The sequence below is a fragment of the Camellia sinensis genome, chromosome 5 (genome assembly GCF_055761805.1).
Source record: "Camellia sinensis isolate YWXY chromosome 5, ASM5576180v1, whole genome shotgun sequence".
In the NCBI taxonomy this organism is placed as follows: domain Eukaryota; kingdom Viridiplantae; phylum Streptophyta; class Magnoliopsida; order Ericales; family Theaceae; genus Camellia; species Camellia sinensis.
This window is the reverse complement of record NC_138965.1, coordinates 118256995-118283802: the sequence shown is the minus strand read 5'-3', so window position 1 is coordinate 118283802 and position 26808 is coordinate 118256995. Positions and strand designations below refer to the sequence as shown.

Below are 26808 nucleotides of genomic sequence, written 5' to 3'. Positions count from 1 at the left end.
AAAATAATATATATTTCATTTATTATTCCCTTCTTTTTATATTTTCCCTTCACAAATTACTGTACAAGTTTGATCCAAACACAACACAATAGGTCCCCCAAATATGAGAGAGAGAGAGAGAGAGTCCCTAACAATTGCCAATAAGGATCTTTTCACAAATAAATATAGAAATTTGTCTCAACTTGCAAGTTGCAACAGAAGGTGACACAGAAATTTCTATAAAAAAAATAAAACAAATATTTACAGGTGAATTTATAAATGGTGACACAACAGTGGATACCATTGCTTCCTCATCAATCAACACAATATAAAAAGTTAGGAGGCCACTTACTTTGAAAGATATTTTATTTAAGATAAGATCTGATTAAAATGAATTTTTTCTACAGTATTGGAGAATTTAATTTGAAGTTTGTTGCTGTTCTTTATGATTTATGAAGAATTGAATTTTGTTCTTTCTACAGTATTCTATTTAGCATTTTCTTGGAGAGGCGTTCAATTTCTACAATGCATATCACTTCATATTGCATTGAAAATTTACTATTTTTTCTTCTTTTTTTTTTTTTTTGTTGGTTAATTGGTATGACATAAATTACAAATATCATGAAAACCACATCAAAAAGTCCAACACACAGCCACAAACATAGAATGAACCCAAAAAACCACCAAAAAAACAAAAAAAAACTCTAATCAAATACAGTGGGAAAAGACTGGCACATAGAGAAAGTCAAAACTCTAACCCCCTGGTGACATGCAAAGACTCTTGGCCATCAAACTAGCCTCAATGCCCCCTCACTCACCCCATGACAGTGCCTTCCTTCTTCAAACACCGCATTGTCGCCTCCCCTCCTTCCACCATCGCATCCTTAGATTGCTCCATCACCTCCAAGGCCATAGATCTTCATATCGCCTTTACAATTGCCATCAATTGTTGTTAAGCATCAACGTCGCCTCAAATCACCGGCTATTTCAACCGCCACCTATGAAGACCAGCCATGGCAATAGGCCATCTTTTTTTCATTTTTCTTTTGTGCTTATTTTATGATTTCTTGAGGGATATAGTGAGGGCCATGTGGTCGATTAAGGTGGTTGGTGGTGGCTATGTGGGCCATGAAATGGGGATGATGGTTGAGGGACAATATGGTGTGGACATTGCCAACTAAGTGTTTGATAAAAGACCCAGGTGGATTTGTTGGTAAAGGTAGCGGCAAAGGTAGTGCTAATTCCACCACTAGTTGGTTCTTCTCTTCCTCTCAGTCTCTTCTCCCCCTCATCTTTGCATGATTTTTTTTGGTTATGGTGATGACTTTGGCTGTTTGGTGTGGAAGGGGGGAAGGTGACAGTAGAGAGAGGCGGTGGCGATTGGGGCTAAGAGAAGGAAGGGATGGTAGGTTGTGGCCACAGGATGGGTGGTGGTAGATTGTGGCGGAGGAGTTAGTGTGGAGTGCTGATGAATAGTGGATTGAAGAAAGAAAAAGGGTGGAAAGATGGGTTTTCTCGTGGTGGTCGACTTCTTGTGTCCAGATCCTTTAGAGTGATTTTTTGTATGGTTGGGATTTTTTTTTTAAGTGATCATCAATACCATTGTACTCTCAACTTAGTAATATTGTATCCTCAACTTTTGTAAAATCTCAACCATTCAAATAACCACTCTACAAAAAATCACTCTAGAGGATCCGGATTCCGGCTTCTTGGTGGTGTTTGTAACATGTTGTCACATGCGGGAATTAGAGAGAGATGAATAAGAAGGTGAAATGGAATGTGAGGGATGAGGCATGCAAAATGAATTACAATGGGTTGGTAGGGAAGGGCGTATTTTTGTCATTTCACAACTTCTGTTAACAGAGTTAACTTTTGAGGCCCATCAAGGGAGGCTGGTATCATTTTCCTATACTAGTAGGGCTGGCTGTAATTTTGGTAATTGTCAGGGGAGATCTATGTAATTTGCCCTTTAAGATTTCTGATACCCAAGTTACTTGGGTGTGCTAAAGTATTGAGTTGCTGTGATTTATCAACTAACATTCAGGTGGGTAGCTTATTCTTGTTTTCAAAAATCTTTTTTCCTAGAAAATGTTTTCAAGATGGCAACCAAACACCAGAAAAAAAGTGAATCATAACCATTTTACGTGAAAACGTTTTACGTCAAAACAAAGGGGGCCTTAATAACAATTTTAACACCAGCTTTATCCTTAGTCCTAGGTTTTATAAGTAACAAAAATGATAAGATGCACCAAGTATTTCAGTTTTGGGTTATATATTAAAATAAAAACAGAAGAAAAACAAAGAAAAAAAAGAGACCATCATCTCCAATATCCAAAACTGTAATTCATGCTGAAACAGTCTCCATCCGAAAAGAGAGTCTCAATCCATTTTTGCAGTTTCTTATCATTTTCCTAATTGCTTCTATAGTTTGTTCTGGGAGTCTTTCAGAAGTACCCAAGGGAAAACAAGCTACTTGAGATACGCTTGATCCTTATTAAGATTGTCAGTGCATTGTAAATGAACCAAGCACATGCTATGTGTAGATCACACTAGAATACATATGAAGCACACATAAAACAGTATATTCAGAGAGGAGGCAGAAAATAAACAGAGTACGATAAACAGTATGTAGGACAGAATAATCAGGCATATGAGATTTGTGAGACGTGTATTCACTGTCCTAAAGCCACATTCCTCCTCAAGGAGAAGCACAAATGATGGATTGCAACAGGTCCAAGAGTCCACCCAGATGCTCACAGCCTCTTGTAGAGTTATGTCCACCATGAGGCAGGATTTCAAATATTGGCAAATAAGAATTGGGATTTTGGATTTCTGTTACTGATATATGGGCCGATACTCCTATATAACTGATACCGATACATATCCCCATACCATTACTCCACACACTTGCATTTTACCTTAAAACTCACAGCCCCTTATAAGTTCTACTTGAGGTTCTACTCTCTTATCTTCAGCAACACTATAACTAGTAGGAGTTTCACCAACTTGACATGAAATTCTAGTTTGGGAAGGATAGATGTGTTCAAAGAATGTGGCAATCTAAACACTATTATAGGGTTATTGGATATTTCACTAATCTTGTAACTAACCACTACTATTTTGGGCATATCTTAAGCAAACAGTATCCATAGTTTTAGACCTTATTTTCCTCCTCTTGGGTTCAGCCATTCAAGAATGACTACCTTAGCTAAACACCCCACGACCCTCTCTTCTTCCAAATCTCATATGGGGTCTTATCATTATCTTTAATAGTTACTCTATTCAAGATAAAAACATGCACTCAATATTCTTCCATCCCACAAATTTTCAGATAATCTAGAACTTGACAACATTGCCTTAACCATATTCATCAAAGCTCTATTTTTTTTTCCCCCCTTTCAACTACCCCATTAGATTGAGGTCAATAAGGTGGAGTTACTTGACGTATTATTCTATGCTCTAAACAATAACCAGTAATATCAATTAGGTTATAAATATAATCTTCTCATTTATCAAATCCAAGTACCTTGATCGTTTCCTCTACATGATTGTCAACCTCAATTTTGTATATCTTCAAGTTACTAAAGTCCCCATCTTTGGTTTTGCTGAAATAGATGTAAAAATACCAACTGTGTATTAATTCTAGAAGTTGGATATTACTTTCTACACTTGAAAGGTTTCCTAGTTTGTTTGGCTTGTAACATATTTCACACTTTAGTTTTAAATCCACATGAGACTTAGGAATATGATCGAGGTTCATTGTTATTTTCATTTTCTATAAACTAATAGTAAGATGTCCCAAACCTCCATACCATACATCCCAAGATTCAACACTCAAAACTTGAGAAGAATGATCACATTCGTAGGAAGGGAAGGTTACATCTTATAGCTACAATGAAGGATTGATGATATAATTAGAATGGGAGGCTTATAATCAAAAGCAGAGATTATAGAAATAAAAATTTAGACTTCAAGACCATACGAAAAGACTGCAACATTTAATCTCCCTCTTTTGTAATACCACTGCCATGGGAAACAACTAAATATTGAATACCCAAAGTATAGAAAATGTTTGAGACCCCTAAAAGAGCTCCCCTAATTTGACCCATAATGATATAGCATGATAGGTGTTAACTTTTAATTTGTTACACACTCAACCTAAGAAGCACGGACACGGATGCAGATACGGACATGGGACACACTTGGTTGAGACAAAGGTTCTGCCCCAAAAGTGTCCTACTGGACCATGTAAACAGAGGTGATGTCCACTTGCTACTTCTAGAGCAATAGAGGGAGTGAAGTGAACTAACAGTCGACTGAACTTAATGATAGATTGAGTGAGCATGCACAGCAACCTATCTGAATGCACTTGAAATTAACAAACCTGATTAGTAGCATCGGGCTCACGTTCTCTACTAGATATGGGTGATTTTGCAGCTGATGAATTCGAGGTGAAACTGATCTCTCAGTCAACCTCCTCGAAGTGGTTTGTCAACCACGCTTCCCCTCCCTCAAAACAATGCTCCTCACCTATGAAGCACGGACATCTCCCGGAGGCTTGCATATGACTATCGAACACATATCGGACACGGACACATTCTAGACACATGTCCAACACTCTCTCTAAGGTGTCCCCTTTTCTTTTTGAATTTTTTGCAGCTGGCCACATTTTGGACACCACGGGTGCAAAACGTAATTTCTAAAACTTGTAAATGGGGCAAACTATAAAAAACCAAAACCGAAAAACTTGTTTTGGGCGAACCCTAGATCGTTAGACAAAAAGAAGAGAGAGAAGAAAAGAAAGAAAGGGTTGCTGGCTGCTGTTCACTATCATTGAAGGTATGTTTCTTCTTCTTCTGCTTCGATTTTGTTCTTCTCTTCTCCTCTACTTCTTCTTTTCCGATTTTCTTCTTCAATCTATCTCTTTGTTTCTCGATTTCTTTTCTCTATTTCTTCTATCTCACTCTCTTTCTTCAACTCTCTAACTCTCATTTTCTTCTTCTTCTTCTTTTTTTTTTGGGGGGGGGGGCTAAACATTACCTGCCTCCTCCCCCCCTCTCTCTCTCTCCCTCTCTCTATTTATTATTTTCTTCTTTTTTTTCTTTTTTCTCTCTCTATTTGATTATTTTTTTTCTTTTTTATTTTTGGTTGAATGTAACCTATTTTTTATGCTTTCTATGTTCTTGGCTGAACCTGAAAACAAATTAGTTTTATTCGAAGAAAAAATCAAACCATTGACATTGATTAGTTTTATTTGAAGAAAAAATCAAATTGTTGACATTGCTAAAATTATTAATTTTAATGATATGTGTTTATTAATTTTATTATAGAAACCAATTTTTTATTCTAAAATATACCTTCTTTTTTTTCTTTTTTTTTTTAGTTGGGGTTTTTTTTTTATGAAATATGGGTTGGGTTTGAAGTGATATAGTAGAGAGATGATGTGACCTATGAAGCGCGGACACTCCAAAATTGGTGCCGTGGCGATGTCCGACACGCGGGGGACACGCGGACACGTACAGGACACGCCAGATGGCGTGTCCCTTTAATTTAATGTTTTTTTTGAAAGGGGACACGGCGGGGACACGCGTGTCCACATCTGGACACGCTATGGGACACGACAGGGCTCTTTTTTGAATTTGTTATATGTATTTGGGGTCAACGTGTAATATTTAAAAAGTAAAAACTGAGGGTGAAGAAATATAGTGAACCTACAAAGACCTTCTGAGTCGAAGCCCTCTCTCTCTCTCTCTCTCTCTGTGGTCTGTTTTCGACTTCAAAGGTAAACACTAATTTTTATTTTTATTTTTATTTTTTTTATACGTTTATATATATATATATATGTAAGAGTTAGACTGGTTTTTATTTCTTTATATATAAATTTATATATATGTAAGATTTGTTTTTTTTTTTATGTTTATATATCTAAAACTAAAATTGTAGTTTTTAAAAAAAAATTAATTATAGGTTTATATATATATATATATATACACACAGTATGTAAATTCTTTTTTTTTTTTTTTAATCCTTCTAATGTTAATGTTAATGTTAATTAATAGGAAAAATGTCTAGTTCAAATTCTACCAATAACACACAATCTGCCTTTGATGCTGCAGATGATAAACCACTGTGGAAATATGTGACTAGATTAGAAAAATCTGGTCCAAGAGGGGGGAATTATACTTTTCAATGTAACTTTTGTCGGGCTACACGTAAAGGTCCATACATTAGGGTAAAAGGGTAAAAGCCCATTTGATGCAAATAACAAATCAATGGATAGAAGTGTGTCCAAAAGTAACAAGTAAGGATAAAGCTGAATTTGAGAGAGTAATTGCAGAAGCAAAGTTGAAATTGAAAAACTCTAGGTTGAAAAAAGTCTCATTTCCTCCTCCTAGTTCAAGTGCATCATTAGGTTTATGTTTTAATGAATCAGAGGAGATGTATGGATCAAAAAGGAAGAGGTCAACCACTATAGGGAGTGGAAGTAGTAGTAGTAACCCTATTATGAAAGCATTTAACATTGGAGCTCGAGAACGATTAAATAGTGAGATAGCTAGAATGTTTTATTCAGCAGGCTTGGCATTTCATTCGGCAAGAAATCCTTACTATGTTAGTGCATTTACTTTTGCTGCAAATAACAACCTACAAGGATATGTACCACATGGGTATAACATGTTGAGAACTACGTTGCTTCAAAAAGAAAGGAATAACATTGATAGGTTGTTAGACCCTATTCGACGCACATGGAGAGAGAAGGGTGTGAGTATAGTCAGTGATGGATGGAGTGATTCCCAACGAAGGCCATTAATAAAATTTATGGCTGTTACCGGAGGTGGGCCTATGTTTCTTAAAGCGGTTGATTGTTCAGGAGAAACAAAAGACAAGTATTTTATTTCCAACTTGATGAAGGAAGTAATCATGGAGGTTGGGCCTAAAAATGTGGTTCAAGTCATTACAGATAATGCCGCAAATTGCAAGGCGGCGGGGCACCTAATTGAAGCACAATTTCCTCACATCTTTTGAACTCCTTGTGTTGTACACACCCTCAATCTTGCCTTGAAGAATATTTGTGCTGCCAAGAATGTGGAAAATAATTTAGTTGCATTTGAAGAGTGTAATTGGATTAGTGAGATTGTTGGTGATGTGACGATGATCAAGAATTTTATTTGTAACCATTCCATGAGGTTGGCACTGTACAATGAGTTTGTGAGTTTGAAGCTTCTTTCAGTTGCCGAGACACGCTTTGCTTCTTCCATTATCATGCTTAAATAGGATGATGTGACTTAAATAAGATGATGTGACTTAAATAGGATAGTGACTTTTTAACTTTTTTAGGGGATACCAAACCTAACCTTAATATTATTTTGCATTTTTATTACCATTCAATGATTTGTACACTATGTCAAAGGTTAGGTGTATAACCAATCTTTTTCCCTCACAAACACACATTAATGTGTACTATTTGAGCATTATTTTATATTGAGCATGTCCCCAACGTGTCCATTTTTTGAAATTGTACGTGTTCTCGTGTTTGTATCCATACTTCTTAGCTCCTCACCAAATGCCCTTCCTTGAGTTCGGGCAACACAACAATGAGTAGTTCGCTCCAGGACCCCCTCCCTCGAGAGCAGGATGTCGGCCGAGATAGAGCTAGGAGCCAACCTATACTTTTCTGGGGCTTGCCTTGCCTATACATTCTTTAACAGTTAGGTATTTCGTGGGTCCTCTGTGGGTACAGGATGTGTACATCGTAGGTACACCAAGTTATAAGACATGGTGAAAATACATTTAATTTATTAGACAATTCTGATATATTTGAAATTGCAAATCCTTTACTTAGGCCTCGTTTGGGAACAGGCTAATTTAGTAACTTTTTGGCTATTTGGCTAAAATATGAACTAAAAAAAACTAGTATGTTTGGGATAACTTTTTAGCTTTTTACGAAAAGATGTGCAAAAAGTAAAAAGAAAAGAGAATTTTTGACTTTTTGGTATGGGTTGTTGAATTTGTGACTAATTTAGTAACTTTTTGACTTTTTAGCTAAAAGGGAGGGTTCCCAAACGAGGCCTTAATGTGTCAGAGATGAAAAATGTATTATTCAATAATAAAATTGATGAAAATAAAAATTAAAATTTTCAAGTATCCAAATTTTACTTAACTTGCTTTTGAAATGAAATTTTATTTTGTAATTTCTCCTATTTAATGGCATTAACATAACTTACAGACTTTGCTTTGATCTTGGTATTGTTAAACCAGGATTTTTCTTTTGATTTTGTAATTTCTCCTTTTAGTTTGGTATTGAACTTTGATTTGTAGCTTGAATCTCAAACTAAATTATAAAAAAATAAAAAAAATTATTGATGTACCTTAACTGTACCCGTATCCTATTTCTTTTAAGTCTTGCAGTATCGGCGTACCCATAACATATTTGTACCAATACCTATAACCATATCCTATTTTTTTTAAGTCTTGCAGTATCGGCGTACCCATAACATATATGTACCCATACAAGCACCCGTGCTTCATAGCTAAACACTAAGTAGCCCTCAAATTGTTCCTTCGTCCTTTTTGCAATTCCCTCCCCACATAAGTGGATATATGCCCTATTTACTAATAATTTGTATTCTATTTTTAGAAAATTGGCCAAAGAATTATAATATACAAACCATGTGAGGGGACTTCTCTACAGTATACATAGTTTGTTACAAGTGTTTTCATATGTAAAAGATGGAATGACAAAAATCAAAAGTGATTCAAGCAATATTTGGAAGAGAAACCGGAAAACTAAAAGAATTCATATAATCTCCTCAGATCAACACGTTCATCGCAACAAAACATAGAGAACAACACTCAAATCCTTCCAAAAGAAATGAACAACAACAAAAATCCACATACAGATCATATTTATAATTATTATTGTCAACAATACAACAGAGACCATTATCTAATAGTGCTTGTCAACAATACAACAGAGACAAAGCAACAAAATCCAAATAACCCACAAAAGTCTGATCGAAGCGATTGAAACCCCTAAATAAATAAACATATGACAACACACAATAGTCACATTCAAAGAAAAATAAATAAAATCAATATAGCCATAGATGAAACTCACCACATAAAAGCCCAAATCAGCAACTGCAATCCTCATGCACTACAGTGTCAACTGGTACAACGACGTCCTTGTAGTGGCAAAGATAGGGTGCATCGCACCCCACATAAGGCCCTGTCCACCTCCCTTCAGCAATGTAGCTCGCGTCCCACACCGAAGCATACAAAAACATGGGTTTCTCAGGAAACCCTTCACCTTCCTTCTTTTTCACTCTCCTCACTGGTTTTCCATCAATGAACCACTCAATCACATCTGGGTACCACTTGATCACATACTCGTGAAACCCATCTGAACAATCAAACCCCAAATCATGAATCGCCTCTCTGTTCCCAGTCCCTGCAATCAAACAACAAAATATCAGCTAAAAAGCTTTCAAGGGATTGGAAAATGTTGGTATGTTGGTATCGTTGGGGGATATTTGGTTTCATGCTTGTAATCATTGTTGTCGAATCTTGAATCGTTTTCGTCAATATAACTAAATTATATATATATGTATAAACAAATAAAATCACTTGCATCAATAAAATATTTGATCTTTTTCTTTATTTTGCAAAGATCACTTCATACATTATATGTAAACAAAACTGAATCGCAATTAAATTGTAAGGTTCATTCAATTTAAGAGTCAACTACACTACATTTTGCTTGAAACTCGTATCGAATTGTATGAATCGAATACTGAATGTAAAATTGTAACAACTAATACCTGTAGTGTAGTAGTTGGTTTGGACAATGGTCTTGTCTTTGCCCAAGAATTCGAAGTCGATCTCGTCCTGAGACTTGTCGCCTTCGAGGGAAGAGAGGTAGATGTTGAAATTGAGGCCGCTAGTGTTGCCCTTTGGGCACTGGATTTTGGCACCGAATGTGCCGTAGAGGAAGCGAGTGGTGGAGCGCCACCGCGCGCCGCCGCGGTGGTCGAAGGTTACTGTGATGGAGTCGGATTCAGGGAGGTGAGTGCAGACTTCGGGGCAGTAGTCGACGGCGATTTGTTTGAGGGTCTGGGTTTGGTGGGGGGGAGTCTCTGGGTGAAGTGCAGGGTCCGCCATTGGGGGGGGGGGGGGGGGGGGGGGGGGGGGAGAGAGGCTGGAGATGGTGAGAGAGTGTATTGGTCAAACAGGGAGTGATGCTGATCACTAGGGTAGTTTATGTTTTTTTTTTTTCTTTTTCTCTTTTTTTCTTTTGACTTTTAAAATTTATTTTTTTTGTCACTTTATCTTTTATATTTTAAGTTTTTTTTAATTTATTCTTAAAATCATTTTTATTAAAAATAATATAAAAAAATGACACACTGACAATTATGTGATATAAAAATATTTTATTACAATCTCATTTAAAAACTAATTTTTTTTATATAAAAATGTATAAAAAAGTAGGTAATGTATAATAGTGATTTTTTGGTTATATTAACCAAATGTCAAACACTTTCATATATAACTTGCATCACTAATATAAATTCAAATATTAATATAATAATATATTTTTTATATTATGTGATAATTATCGTGATATTTTTTGTTTAATTTCAAAAATAAATTAATTTTAAAAATAAATTTTTTTTTTTAAATGCATAAAATATGAAGGATCTGATTTTTAAAAAGTCACCAAATATAAGGTCACAAAGTGTAATTTACATTATTACATTTGATCTGATTTTTAGACCGTTGGATTTGAGAGTGAAAGTTATAGTCTAGTTATAGTGAGTAAGGATCCTCTAAAGTGATTTTTTCTTAAAGTTTCCTAGAGTGCTACATTGTGTGGTTGAGATTTACTAGTAAGTCACATCAATTTTTCTGACGTGACTTGCCAATAAATCTCAACCACACAATATAGCACTCTAGGAAACTTTAGAAAAATTTCACTCTAGAGGATCCTTGGTGAGTTATAGTGAGTCGGTGACGAATGTAAACTTCTAAAGGGCATGTTTGTTTAGCGGGCAAGTTTGTTTACCTTGGTTGGTGATAATTTGGGAGGAGGACTAATTAGTAATCTTTCTTAAGAGGGAGATTAAGTTGGTTAGATTTTGAATAAGATTAGAAAAATAGTAAATAGATTTAGTCTATTTTATATAAAAAATATATATATATATTTTATTTTATTTTATCAAGTGCACCAATTTATTTTAATATTGTTTTAGTTTTTTTAATATAGAAATAATTTTTTTATTTATTTTATATATAAATAATTTAACAATCTCATCAATAATCATCTCTCGCACTATCTTCAGAACAAACACAATTTTACTTAATATCCTCACTAACAATCTTCACATTAATAATCTCTTCACTAACGATTCTCTCACTAACAATCACATCTAACCTAATTCGCCAAACAAACGTGACCAAAGTGTAAAAGATAAAAAAAAAATAAAAATAAAAAGAAGGTAATATTAATCTTTATAAAGCTAAAAAAATTCATAATAATAAAATTCAAAAAAATCAATAAAGTTGATTACCTTTTTTTCCTTTAAAATATAATTTTTATATTATTTTGATCTCAATATTTAAATTATGTCAATCTAATATTTTATTTTATGAAAAATTAAAAACTTTGTTATTTGTTAACATGAGTTATATGAAAAAATTATACAAATATTAAAAATTTTAAATGAATTATTAAATATTTTACTAAATATTCCAATCCATGCTAAACAAATTGAAGAAATGTTTCATATATATATATATATACTAGTGTATGCACGTGCCTGAAGTTACGGTACAATTAATTATGAGATTAAAATATAAATTAAGATTAGAGAGGAATGTATTCAAATTTTTTGTTTTTTGTTTTTTGTTTTTTTTTTTTTTTTGTTTTCTTTTCAAAGAGTAGGTAATGAATTCACAGAAAATAGAAAAATTTCTAAATGAAGACATGAAGCTTAAATGAAACACCAATTTATTAGTAACTCAAATAAATTTCAGGAACCCCCAAAATTAGGAACCTCCATGACTCCCAAAATGATGTAAACCAATCATATATTTTTATTTTTTTTCTTTCCTTCCTGGACCAATCATAGGTGAGTGAAAGTTATAAAGTTGTATTTTTTAAGAATATGTAGCATTTTTTATATTTTTAATAAAAAAAATCTTCCCAAGATAAATTGCACTTCCCCAAATTACAATCTCTCAATTTTCTCACCCACTCTCTCTCCTCTTCTCTATTACCTCAATCTCTCTCCCCCAAAGACTGTGATGCGTTACCGTTGTGCACTAAAATGCTATGAACAATTGATAAAAAAAATAAAATAAAATAAAATAACTCTAACTATCCATTTGGTTTGCTCAGATGAACACACCATGAAATTAGATCAAGGGACTGGAACAATAAAGCAAGGACCACAACAACATCCATCCAGCAATATAGCTGAAGAGAGTGAATATCCTCTGTCCAAAAAATAAAATAAACAATACGGCTATGTAAAAATAAAAAATAAAATAAAAAAATTTAAAAAGCTGAGAGTACCTTCGCAAAATCCACCCCTTCTTTAGTCCTACGGGTCTGTGAGCGTTGGATCTGATGAATAAATGGAGAAGATGACCATGGAACTTTTAGGGTATTCTCTACACTGTTTCCACCATTGTTGTGGGTCCAGAAATTTATCAAAAAAGGAAAAAATAGAACTTGAAAGATAAAATACATATTCTCACACACATAAATAAACACAAACCTAGAGATTACAAACTTTCTGCCAAGTTCTTGAATTAATTTTTATAAACACAAATACAAATGCAACAGAAATGACAAAATTGGAGCTGATATGCACAAATAAAATCGGTAATTTTATCACACTTCAAACAACTCAAACCCAGATTAATAAAGCTTAACACATAAATTGCAAGATAAATTCCACCAACAGAAATGATGATCAAGACCTCAATTCGACCAACAAACTTGAAGATATATCACTCTTGGGCCAAACAAAAATTTGGCTATCGTTAGAATTAGAATATAACCCGTGCCTTAAGATATATCACACTTGGGCCAAACAAACAAAAAAAAATTGAATAGGAGAAAAAAAAAAAGTAGAAAAATACCAAATAGAAATATACCAAACAGATAAAACTACATAATCATTCTATTCTGGAGAGGTTGTTTTCAAATTGGGTAAGAGAGAGAGTAGTAGAATCTCAGATAGGCTCATCATTTAATTTTTATTTTTTAGAGAAACAAAAAAAGAGATTAGTTTTTGGATATAGAAATGGTAGAGACTAAGAAATTGACTACAGAAAATATAACACACACACATGTATTTTAATCGCCAAATAATCACAAAAGATTAGACAAAAGAAACACAAATGTAGATATTAGATGAATAAATGATACAAATGATAGAGAATCACAAACCCATTTCGGTTTCTTGAACATATAGAAAAACACAAATGATGCAAATGATAGAGAATCAAAATGATTGAGAATCACCTAGAATACCTACAAAACTCCATAGCAAATATTACCACCAAATGATACAAATGTAGATATTAGATGAATAAATGAAAGAGAGAACCAGAGTGTTAACCATAGTAGACTTGTGGGTGTTTCCAAGTTAGCCATTTTAAAACATTTGGCTCAATTCAACCAAATTCTAATTCAAATTGGACCAATAGATATTGGCTAAACCAAATGGGTTATGTATAAACTATACAACAACATGATTCCAATATATTGGCTAAACCAAATGAGGGCCAAACTGCAGGTGACTTTTGCAACTTGGCAACCTAAAAAGAGTCCCAAAAGAACCACTTAAAAAATGCCCCAGTAAAAACATCACACCCAAATCCTCTCCCTAAAATCACACCAAACCCAGATCATAAAACTAAAATTCTTGGATTCAATACATACTGCTAAATAATCACAAAAGATTAGACAAAAGAACATAGGCTTATTGAAAGAGATACAATTCCATTTAATCCAATAACAATAAAAAAAATGATACAATTTCTCCACAAAATAAAACTAAAAATCAAAATTACAGAAAGGGGATATTATAAACTAAAGTGGCATCAAGTTAAACCAAACTTGTGTGTTTCAGAACAATGTAAATACCTAAAAATAACCCAAGTCAATTAAGAACAAATCGAACAAATAACCCAAGTCAATTAAGAAAAATACTTAAAAATTGAACAAATCAACAAATAGTCCAACAACCCAATTCAATTAAGATCATCAACACTCTAATAGTTAGTTGCCTTGATGAGTCCAAATCTTTTCATTATCAAAAAGCTACCCATAAGACTCAAAGTAAACACAATCCCAACTTTCAGAGCAACTAAACATAGTAACCAATTATTAGCCAAAGGAAACCCAAATTTCACTTTCTTTACTATTTCCCACACTTTCTCACCAACCAAACAGGACAGAATTGTTTTGGTGCAAACTACTGATTTATGGGCTGATAAAAATCTAATGCCATTTGTGGAATACTTGATAGTTAGTTGCCTTAAAAATCTGATTTATGATGGACTAACCCAACACATTGAAAAAAAAACTAACCCAACACATTGAAAAAACAATGAAAAGTTTGAAAAATCTAAAATCTAAATATAAAATCTAAAATCTGATGGAAGTTTAAGGCCAAGTTTGGCAAGTTGCCAAAAAGCCAAAAATTCAAAAAGTTACTCAAAAAGTTAAAAAGTTATCACTATTCACCAAAAGTCAAAAATTACGGCTGTATAACTCTCAATCCTAATTTTCCCATACACACTAATTTATACAATTTTTTAATACACAATTTTTCATAAAAAGTCAAAAAGTTAACCCAAACATCCATATTTTTTTTCTTAATTTTTTAGTCCAAAAAGACAAAAAGTGCACTTATTTAGAACACCCCAAACAACCCCTAAGTATTCATGGGATGAAAGTATTTGTCGCAGAATCTTTTATTCAATTTTGTCTGACTTTGATAACAAAAATACAACAATAATTTCATGGCTTTTCATAGATATCCATAGAAAGCAAAATAAGAGAGAAACACAGAGAGAGCATACCGTTTATGCTTACAAATTCACATGTTTATATATTCATAAATCTATAAACATTTCTAGGAGAGATAGAGAGAGTAAACTCACGGGAATGTGCCGGAAAGCGCCGAAGCCGGAAAACTTGTTCTCGAGGGTGATGTCTCAAGCGAAACGACTTCGAATTTTTGCGGATTTCTGCGAATAAAACCCATCAAATCCATTTCAAATTTTAGAAATCAAAACCCATCAGACCCCAACAAATTAAAATAGTTTACACCAAAATCATTAACTTTAAAGAAAAACCTGGAGAGTATCTGTGTATTTTTTCCTAATGTAAGAGTTTAGGTTATTCCTACACTCTTCTAACTCATTGAGGGTATTGTTCAATGGAAACCCAAAAAAAGGAATGTGAGACATGTATTTCATAGAAAAGAAAAGTTGCATTATTAATTGAAACATGATTAAACAACGTTATAATGGATAAGAATTTTTTAAGATTGTAAACCGACACATAATTAAATTCAAAAAGCAATTAAACTTTACCTTGTGTTTAATATTCATTTTTGGATGAATATGTTGCTTTGAGTTCCCATCCAGAAAACAAACCAGTTGGAAACATTGTTAATTATAAAGGTTAAAAAATACAAAATAAATATAAATGATAAAAATAAAAATAAAAAAACAATATAATATTTTGATTCAGATCCAAAAATATACATGATCCCCTAGCCAGAAAATTCAAATTATATTAAATAAAACCTCCAACGAAGCTCAATAATTAAATTATGAATTTACCTTTATAACTATAACTCATGCCTCAATCTGGAAGAGTTCACACTGGTAAATAAAAAAAATTACAAACTTCAATCAATATGAATTTTTCGAAAGAAAATGAGCATCAAAACTAACATCCTAAAAAGCAATATATTAAGGACATGGAAAGAATTTCAAAACAACAAATATGAAGGTCGAAAGAGCTTAACAATTCAATAAATCCTAGTTCTGCTACATCAATAGAAAGAGTGTCTCGACTCCATACGATATAATATTAACACCTAAGCTCAATCACGTTCAGTCAATCAATTTTATTTATTTTATTTACTTTTAACAAAAAATAAATAAAACAAAGAAGACAATGAATTGCTCTACTCAAGAAAATAACATAACATCCACACAAAGATAACGAATTACATGCCTAGAATCAAACCATGTCAAAACTGGACTTTCAGCATGTTTAACTAATAAAGATAAAAACACATTGGCATGTTTGGTAGACCAAAAGAGGAATAGTTGTATAACCTAATCAGCATAATCCACAAATCTAAAAGTAAATATTTGAAATCCAATACACAAACTGAAGGAAAAAAGAAAAAGAAGAAAAAGAAATCTCCCTTAAATTAGCAAAAACTTTAGTCTTCCCTGGGGATCGGTTAGTGTCCTGTTGATTTCTTATAATTTATTTTTTCAAACTCTTGCTAGACCTTTAATTCCACAACACTGTTCAGATTCCATAAAAAAAAAATAATAATAAAAAAATAAAAAAATAGGAGTATGATGCTTTATCGATCATGACTCACATCAACTTATAACTTCTGCGTATATCACTTGCATAAGATAATGAAATTTTACAATGTTTTCTTGGCTACATAATACTACTATTGAGGGAAATTATCTCTGGCAATCTCAATTTGGAGTTCAGCCTCCATGTCATGTACTTCTCAAAGCAGTTTTTAGTTTTTCTAAATAGAAACAATTTACAAAGTATATGGAGCTCAATTGTTCATAAACTTCAGGGTGTGAAAAATTAGGGCTTTCTGCTATATGAGAACAATAGTTAGATTAAGTAAAATCATGCGAATGCAGTTAAAAATCTTGATCAAACTGAAGCATGTATATAAATGAATGTGTTTACCCTTCGCAATGTTGCATGAGGCTAAGATGGTAGCTGTGCGATGGTTGAGATGGGGAATGGGGTTGCTACAGTTGTTGCGATCAAGATGTCGACAAAGGGTCGCTAAGGAGGGAGGAGCAAAGATGGTTCTGAGGAGTGTGGGTGTCTGCGAAAAGGAAGAGGCAAATCTGCTACTGTGGTCATGGTGGAGCAATCTGTGTACATCAGACAAACCAGACAAAGAACTGATTGAAGACAGAGAAAGGGAAAATTGGAAACCACAATCAGAAAATTGGAAACCAGTTCATATATATAGATTGATTCAAAAATTGGCCCTAAAACTAAAGCCTCAAAGAACTGAAGAAATAAAATACCTCTCATATTGGGAGGGTGGGAGCCGTGGGAGGGTGGATAGTCACGGAGCTTGATGTTGATCAATGGCGAGACCACCGTTTCTGTTGCAGAGAAAGGGAAAATTGGAAACCACAACCAGATTATAAAATATATCAACCTTTCTCTATGGTGTTTGGTTACTTATATAGATTTCAAAAAGCTGTAAACAATATATCAAAACCCAAATATATTGTAGGTTATTAATGGCAACAAAGATACTATTTTGGTTCACTACAACAAATATACTATTTTAATAACATACAAAGACTAATCTAATATACAAAGACCCACACTATTCTAACCAAAAAAAAAATAACTTGACTGTGTTGAAATAGACAAATTTTCATGAATCAAATTCCCAAGTTTAGAGAGAAATTAGAAGAAAGAAGTTATTTGGTGTGATTTTGATTTTGTTGTTGCCTCAAGAAACTTGACTGTGTTGAAATAGAAAAAATTTCATGAATCAAATTCCCAAGTTTAGAGAGAAATTAGAAGAGAGAAGTTAAGTTAAGGCCAACAGCAAAATCAAATTGAGGCAACAACAAAATCAAAATTAAAATTGAGGCAAAATCAAAATCAAAATTAACATGAATCAAATTGAGGCAATAGCAAAATCAAAATCACACCAAATAACTTGAGGCAACAGCTTGAGGCAACAACAACCTAACAAAAGTCAATCAAAATCACACCAAACTAAACATTAGACCAAATAAATTCAAACAAAGAAACAGAGGAATAGGGGGTTCAGGGTTGGGTAGAGAGAGAAAGTAAGAGAATAAGTTATTCTTCAAAGCTTGACAACCACTCACCACTCCTGAATTCACCTCCAAATTCAGACCCAGCTCACCAAATTAGCTCCAAACGTAGAAGCACTCCTAAGTTTCCATCAAACAAATCCAATGACACCAACCCACTAACAAAACTACTTCTATTAAGTCTTAAAACTCAAAACCCAATAAAAATTCTATTTTTTCTGGCAATAACAAACACAGTTGGGTACAAACAAATCAACATAATTTGAAACACATCAACTATACATAAACACAATTACAAACTAATCGAAACCCACAATGGAATTGAAGTCACTATCAAAAAATAAAACACAAAAACACTCACCGATCAATGGAAGCGGTGTATACAGGCCCGGTCCGGAGATTTTCGGGGCTCAAAGTCGATAATTAACTAAAAAATTTCTGGGGCCCTTCACATTTTTTTTTTTCAATGAATGAAAAAAAAATTGAAAGTAAAGGACAAAAGATTTGTGTCAAAATCACAAAAAATACTTAGCATTACATTACAATAACTAATATGTATTGCTTGATCCTCACTCTTCTTGTATTTTTAGAAGTAAATAAATCAATCATACTTGCATAATCTAATTTTTTTACAAAATCAGTTTCAATGAATAACAATGCTAATTATTTTAAATGTGCATTTCAATTTTTTAATGGATTTATTTATTTTAAGTTAATTTGGGCCTTCCTTAATTTTTTTTGGACTTAAAAATATACTTAATATATTAGATTAAACTATAATAAGAGAAACCACTTTTTTGGATCTATTTTCAATGGATAACAATGCTAATTTTTTTGAATTGCCTTTCAATTTTTTAATGGGTCAATTTATTTTAAGTTAGTTTGGGCCTTTTTTAATTTTTTTAGACTTAAAATATATCTAATATATTACACTAAATTATAATAAGAAGGGCCCCCTTTTTTAGTCTATTTTGAGGGGCCCTAGGCCATGGCCTTGTGGCTTATGCCCCAGGGCCAGCCTTGGGTGTATACAGAGAGCTCTGAAACCGAAATGCTATTTTTCAGAGAATTGTTTTAGAGCAATCCAAATACTTAAAAATGATATCCAGAAAATACCTAATTAACAAATCAATTTAAGGTTTAGAAAAACAAAAATCAAAATCAAAATGAGTACTCTGTTACTCTGTAAGGGTCAGACGTGGGTATATTTAGGCGGCAATCGTCATTCATCTTAACCATCGATATAAACTTAAATTCATTTTATCCGTTAATATCAAATGTATCTCTGATACATTTTATATATTTTCAAAAACCCTTCTCCCTTATTATATAGATGGGTTTGGGGTTTGGAATCATATATATACATACATATTGGAATCATGTATAGAAAATTCTCCATTCTCCCTTTGGAGCACCTCATGCCAACACGAAAATGGTGTTTTTGATCAAAATCCACATAGCAAACATCCACACCAAACCAAATCTATATAAGTTTACAGAACATCAATCTGCCTTTAAATAATCTTTAACTTTATATAACATCAATCATTTTCAAAGTTTGTCAACAATAAAACCAAAAATAGTGTAAATTCTACACTCGAACTCTCTAGCTTTGCACCAATATAAACTTATTGACGTGCAATGCATGTTCTTACACTACTACACATAGTCAAAAGACACTTTATAAGTAAAGAATCATCTTTTAGCTATCAAAACAAATATTCAGAAAGTGTATTGGTATAGTCACAAATTACTTTCACATATACGCATGACAAAGTTTCAGATTTACACTTGAAAATGAAATGCATAATTACATACACTTGAAAATGACAAATCAAAATAAGCTTCTTCATCAGCAAAAGGGCATAAATTAGTTGTGACAAAAGTAACTGTAAAACTAATGATGCCTAAGCTCTCCTAAACAATTACCAAATCATTTATAAGAAGTATCTAGATGAAAATCGAAATACTTAAGATGAAGCTTTAAAGATAGAAGGTTTGGAATATATAAAACTCAACAAATTGCTTAAAATTTGAAAGATTCTAAATGACTCAAATAGCATGATGAAATTCTCAACAACCAATCAGAGAATTCTAAAAAAATAAGAAGACTTTTGGTAATGAAAGTTTGAAAAGTATGATACTACAAATTCAAACCAATTAAGATATTAATTTGAAAATCAATTAACTGATTTTTTTTTTTTTTTTTTTTTTTTTTTTTTTTTTTTTTTTTTTTTTTTTTTTTTTTTTTTTTTTTTTTTTTTTTGTTTTTTTTTTTTTATAGCTTTTAAAACAAATTAACTCGTTAATTCTATAATTCTGTTAAGAGTCCAATGGTTGAATTTACAAAATCATTGCATTCATATAATGTCCCAATGTGACTAAACTAATCATGTAAATGAAAAAGTACTTTAAATAAGAGTAATTACACAGATGATTAATTTGGAAGTCATTGATTACATCAACTACGACAATTTTAAAATTGAAATTGTTGCATTAAAAAAAAAACTATAGTAAAAGGACTTTAAAGTGGTCAAATAGTCATTTTAGTAACTATATATGAAATAAATAATAAAAAAATCAAATCAAATCAAACAGATTAAAGGAATGTTATTCAGAGAAAAAAAAAATGTCTGATATGAATTGCTAGCATGTCACTCGTGCTTAAAGGCACTCCCATATAAACAACTTAAATGGTTTAATCTTTTCTCTATAAAAAATAAAAAAATAAAAAATAAATCATACAACATGGAAGTTTGAAGAGATTACCTTAATTGGAGAGTTCAAGGGTGCCATTGGTTTGTTTCCTTCTATCAATGAACAACCCCGGACTCTTTCAAAAGCTTCTTCATCTCATCCAATTCCTATAGATTCATATCCAACCAACAATGGTAGAGTATTTAGCATGAATAAGGAAGAAGATCAAAAAAGCAAAAGTACTTTAGGAACGTGACATATTTCAAAAAATTATTTAGGAACATAAAGTCTAAATAGGAGAGTATTTAGGAATATGACATATTTTCATAGTATATACCGTGGAAAAAAGTAGAAAATTTAAAATTTACTTTGCAAAAGTGTTACCCTTCCAAAAATATATATTTAAAAAAAATTCCATTTTCACTACGAAGATAACTGTGGAACATAAAATTTTATAAAATTCATGTGAGTTTACCACTTTGAATGCCATTTAGGATAAAGATGAAAGAGAAATGTACCTTCAAACATTATCATATATTTTCAAACAAATTGAACGAAGTATGCACAAATTATCGCTCACTCGAGATTGCCATTCTTTCAACACTCATCAATCAAAGAAGTGCACGTTTAGTTTAATATTGTAACTCCTAGAACAATAAATACAAAATCATTAGAGAGATACAAAATATAGAACTATAAAATGGAGCCGATATTACCATTCGCTTCTAGCCTTCCTTCACTTGTAAAATACAGAAAAGAGCCAATATGATAAGGCAAGAGGCTACCCAATTCAAAACAAACACACGCATTGTCACAGTATTAAAAGGTTTTTCATAGACCACCCAATTCAAACTAAACACAAACAATGTCGCACAATAATAATAGATTACCCAATGCAAACACTACCAAAAAACACAACACATTATCAACATAGATACAAATTAATGACTAATAAAAACATTAAGTTACAAAAATCATTCAATATTTTCTTTGGGTTTTATTTTTTTCAACTCTTACTAATGTTAGAGGGAAAATTTAAGAAATAAGTGTTCCTAAGGTCTTTGGTATACAAAGAAGAGATTTCATTACATATTTTCATTATGTGATTAAATTCAAAAAGCAAACTCTTTGCTCGGCAATTCAATAACAAACTCTAACTAACTTAATCTCTAATGAACATAAATCATCAAAACACCATAATAAATCAACATAAATCAAATTAATTCATAATAAAATTAAATTAATAAATAAAGCTCTTAGATCTGGGAATAAGAGCCAATGCCATAGACACTGCCCAATTCAAAGCTCTTAGATCTGGGTATGTTCCCTCCATTGGAAGAATTGCTCTCAATCCTTAGCTTTGAATCAAAATTCTAATAATTTAATATAAGACTTATTCCACACTATATAAACAACGTAAAATTTATTATTTTAAGTAATGTATTTATTATTTGATTTTTTTTTAAGTTGAAATAAATGGATTTATTTTTTTCCCACAATTTACATTACTTATTTATTCATATGTATAAAAAATTATTATTTCATATTTTCTCAATCATATATTATTTTCAATTTTCAATTTTTATTTTCGAGTCATTAAACTTCTAATTGATGCATATTTAAAAAATACAAGTTAATATATCTTACATAATTACAAAAATTAAAAAATAAATAAATATAGAAGTAAAAAAATCAAAATAAAAAATCTAATGGCCTTCCAATAAATTACAATTTTTTAATTTCACAGCTAAAATCAAATAGCACAACCATAATCGTAGGTAGATATTGAATATATAGATAAACAGCGACAATGATCAAAACAATCACTCTTAAAAGCAAAACACAAACGGAAAAATACTTAAAAAGGAAAAAAAAACAAACAAAATAGAAATCATATGAAGCATATATGCAGAGAAAAAGATCAAAAAAATCAATCAATTCGAGGAAACCAATTGATTTTGTTGATCAGTTTGTACCTTAACAGTGGCAGTGCTAACCAATCGAAAGGTTCGAAGACCCTGGAATTTGTATCGAGAAATCTTGGGTTTTTTAGGGTTTGCTTGAGAGAGAGAGAGAGAGGGAGTGCCGATGTCAAAACACCCAAACCAATCATCAAGGGAAATAGTCTCAATCAGAGAGAGGGAGCGTGTATAAGCTAAAGAGAAATAGTCTCAATGATCAAGATCGTCAAGGAATTGCATCATCAAGATCATCTATCTCATCATCAAGATTGTCACGGAACTCAATGTAGACGCGCCCGCGGAGGGGGACCTCATGCTACAGTTCGGACTCAATTTGTGTCACGGTTCTAAGTCTGAACCAAAGAGTCCAAATCCGGCAAATCGTTTTGAGAAAAACAGATTTTTTTTGAAAGAAGTGCCAAACATGGACTGCTTTGCCAGATACAGAGTCGCCACCTAAATATTTTTAAATGAGGGAATTTAGGAAACCCTGACTCGGTGCCGAAGGCCACATGTCCGTCATCACCGGAGTTGTCTCGGCTCGGGAGCTTGGGTACGATCGGGGAAGGTCAGCTATGAGCACCCCCTTTCGCCCGGTCCGAAGACCGGCCTCTACTAACCGTGATATCCATTTTTGAAAACTTTATGTATTCTTAAACCAATTGTTAGCCTAGAATCACTATGTTATGCGCGCAGCAAACAAGTATAGACCAAATCGCCCAAATTGGAACAAAACATTTCATGTTTGTTTTGAAAATGGTTTGCTACTCGCAAGTAGGCTAAAATGCAGATTTTGCCACCCTCAAGTGGGCTTTTAGAAAAGATGATTTTGCCACTATCTAGTGGGCTTAAAACTCACAGTTTTAATGCATTATTCCAATTTAGGTGATTCAACCTCCATCCACAGGCATTCAAGCAGTTATATCACATAAGCAGCTAGCCTCATGGTAATCATGCTATCATGGCAACATTCACACGGATGCGATATGCTAAAGCATAAAAGCTTACCTAGTACTCCGAGCCAAAACAGAAACTAGTTAGTAATCATATGCATGATCCTAGTTCATGTTAAAAATGACTAATGCAACACATGCAAAGATGCACTCTAAACAGGCTCGGCTAACCCTAAAATGGCATATGAGATGCAATCAATTGATGCACGTATTCAATTTTGAAATTAAAGTACAAATGCAGTTAGCATGATGTGTCGAACCTGATGCATGTCAACAAATGCATGAGTGCACGCATGCATAGCATAAGGTATGCTAAAATAAATGTGCCCTAATCTACCATCATAAGCAGGTAAATAAAAGGGAAGAAAGAAGTGGGGTTGGAAGACATACACACACGCACCCACACTTATTACAAGTTTGCCCTCGCTCGGAGGGACCAAAATAATAATACAAATTAATTAACTACGCAAGCTAATTAAATATTACAAATTGCTTAATTAATTAACAAATTAACTAAATTAAAGAAAAGCAGTAAACCGCCTCGGGGCGAGGGCCAGATGCAACACATGCTCGGGATTGGCTCGGAATCGCACTGCCATGCATAGTTTGCCTCTGTTTTCCCTGCTCTGCTCCTCTGAAAACTGCCAAAGTCTCAGGGATGCCTCTCAGGACACTGGGGGATATCATCGGCCGAGCAGAATTTCCACCGGCAATAGAATTTAGTCACCGGCACAAAATAGATCCACCGGCCATCGATTGACTGCCGGTCGGCACTAAATACTGCCGGCCGGCAATAAATTCCTGCAGAACCTGCAACTCACAGCAGCAGAGGGCAAAATCTTGCATGGCAATGCAATTCAAACAATTTATGCACCAATCACATTCCTGGGCAAAATCTTGCATGGCAATGCAATTCAAACAATTTATGCACCAATCACATTCCTTATCATGTTAATGACTCAAAGGAGGATGTGCCCCGATTCTCGGACCACCAATCACGCATTTCCATGCATGATGGCCCAAAGAATCAAGTGTGCAACTTCAATTTCAAAATGTATGCAAGCCAAATAAACACACAAGGAGGCCTAACCTCTATTATACTCATCTCAAGAGGCAAGGTGATGCATGCAAGATGCAATGCAACTTAGGCATACGAGCTAAGGATGCAACATGCCGATACAAGCAAACATGCAAGGTGAGCATGCAAATAAGCAAAGGATGGTCTTAAACATGAATTAGGCAGCTCTAGTTAGGCCCAAAACAGTGGCCAAAATGCTAAGTGCATGGAGGCAAATGACATGCAAACATGCATAGATACATGGTCCAAGACTTAAGCATAATGAAGCGACTTTTCGACGCATTTGAAAGGCACAAACATGGACAATTCGCATGCAAATTTCAGGGGCGATAGGTGATGCAAACCAGCCCCGAAACATACCGAAACAACACTCACCGCATGGAATGAATCCCGAAATGCAAAGTTAGGCACATGAAATGGCTTACAGCTATACAAAGCATGCATAATATGGACATGGAGCATGAAGACAGAAGCAAGATAGCCCTGAGACAAGCATTTTTACAGTTTATGACATGGCCAAACAGCAAGCAAAGATAGGGCTAAAATGGCATACAAAAACGGGGCTAACACATGGATTTCAAAGCAAGTAGCACATAGAGTATCCAAATAGTGTTGAGCCCTTCTTCAATTGAAGAAGGGCTCAAAAGAAGCAACTTCACAGTTTATAACATGCCTCAAAACAGATCACATGCAAGCTGAAAATATTATGCAAAATTATGGCATAAAGAGGGCTAATGAAGGAAGTGCTAGCTACTGTCCTCAAACAGCAAGAGGTCCTCAATCAAACATGAAGAGGACCTCAAAATATGATGATTTGAAGTTTGGGTCGGAGCCCAAAGATGTAACCACAAGGAGCTAAGATATAGGCCAAAAAAATGCACAAAAGAGGGAAAATGGGACTCACCCTTGTAGAACCAATCCTTAGCAACCTTTGGACTGAGTTTGGGAGCTTTTAACCTCTGGAGGACAGCCTCAAACTGCTGGAATGGGCGTTGGATGCCTTGTGCTATGAGTTGATGAAGAAATGGCCCAAGAACAAGGGTATTTGATGGTTGAATGAGAGAGATATGGAGAGAGATGGAGGGTTGTATCTATGTATATCAGATATATGTGGTATATTTCTGGTTTTTTTGCTTCAAATCTCTAACCTAGACAAAGGGAGAGGAATGGTGCTTATATAAGGCAAGGGAAGCATTTAGCTTACAAGCTAAGTAAAGGGAAAGGGTCAAAGGGGTTCAAGGGGGTGCAAGGCTTCTAGAGGAAGCTAAAACACCTGGCCAAGCTTCTTGGAGAAGCTTGGCCAAAGGGTTCAAGCTTCTAGAAGGTTAAGGGGTTCAAAGGCTCACAAGGTGCAAAACAATCACACATGTGCGTGGGGGATCGATTCTGTGCATTCCAGCTGGCACAGCTGGAATCCACTCAATTTGCAGAATGCTCCGGAAGGTCGTCGGCTAGCAAAAATTTCCGGTCAGCAAAATAAAGTGCCGGTCGGCACAATAAATTTCCGGCCGGATAAATATTGTGCCGGTGGATGGCCGGTAAGGTCAAAAAATGGCCAGTTGGTGTCCAAATTGAAGCCCCGGAAGTTAGCTTTCCAGTGGCGCAAACCTTGCATTAAAAGTCCTCCTGTGGAAAAAGTTATGCCCATTTTGGTGAAGCCGCGCAGATTCGATCCAACCGGGATGATACCCAACTTCAACCAATCATATCTCCCCCACCCGAACTTGGCTTTAAGAGATTCTTGAGTGCAAAATGAAGCCCCGGAAGTAAGCTTTCCGACGGTGGTGGCCTCATAGCTAAACTCCAAGTGTACAGACAGATAAGCCCGATTCAGCGAGGGCTGCTCGACTCGCTTCTACCCGGATTCATGCCGAACTTTTCCCAAACTGGTTTTCTCCTCTCCTTTCCTCTCTTCTTCAACTCCAAAACCCCTAAACAAAGTGTTTTGAAGGATTTGCCTCTCTCCTTGCCGAAGAAACTAAACATTTTCCCTGCACACCTTTCTCCGCCAAGCAAAACATCAGTGGTGCCCAAG

At 33.9% G+C, this 26808-nt stretch overlaps 1 protein-coding gene and 1 long non-coding RNA gene across 2 annotated transcripts; both read right to left on the bottom strand.

Moving 5' to 3' along the window:
- Positions 1–8849: 8849 nt before the first annotated feature.
- LOC114281618 (putative xyloglucan endotransglucosylase/hydrolase protein 27) lies at positions 8850–10252 on the bottom strand. The gene is made up of 2 exons (XM_028224166.2): positions 9798–10252; positions 8850–9427 (listed from the first exon to the last, which is right to left on the bottom strand). Exons 1-2 carry the CDS (start codon positions 10135–10137, stop codon positions 9111–9113), a joined length of 657 nt encoding a protein of 218 aa, XP_028079967.2. The 5' UTR covers positions 10138–10252; the 3' UTR covers positions 8850–9110.
- A 4837-nt stretch (positions 10253–15089) lies between these two features.
- Positions 15090–17158, bottom strand: LOC145790193 (uncharacterized). The gene is made up of 3 exons (XR_014328855.1): positions 16958–17158; positions 15841–15882; positions 15090–15240 (listed from the first exon to the last, which is right to left on the bottom strand). It is a non-coding gene; the product is annotated as an uncharacterized LOC145790193 (long non-coding RNA).
- Positions 17159–26808: the final 9650 nt, after the last annotated feature.

Bases quoted from the DNA above. Each gene is read 5' to 3' on its own strand.
- LOC114281618 (XM_028224166.2), bottom strand. From the start codon at position 10,137: ATGGCGGACCCTGCACTTCACCCAGAGACTCCCCCCCACCAAACCCAG. The intron at 9,428-9,797 runs GTATTAGTTGTT...GTTTGATTGCAG, and splicing joins AACCAACTACTACACTACAG to GGACTGGGAACAGAGAGGCG.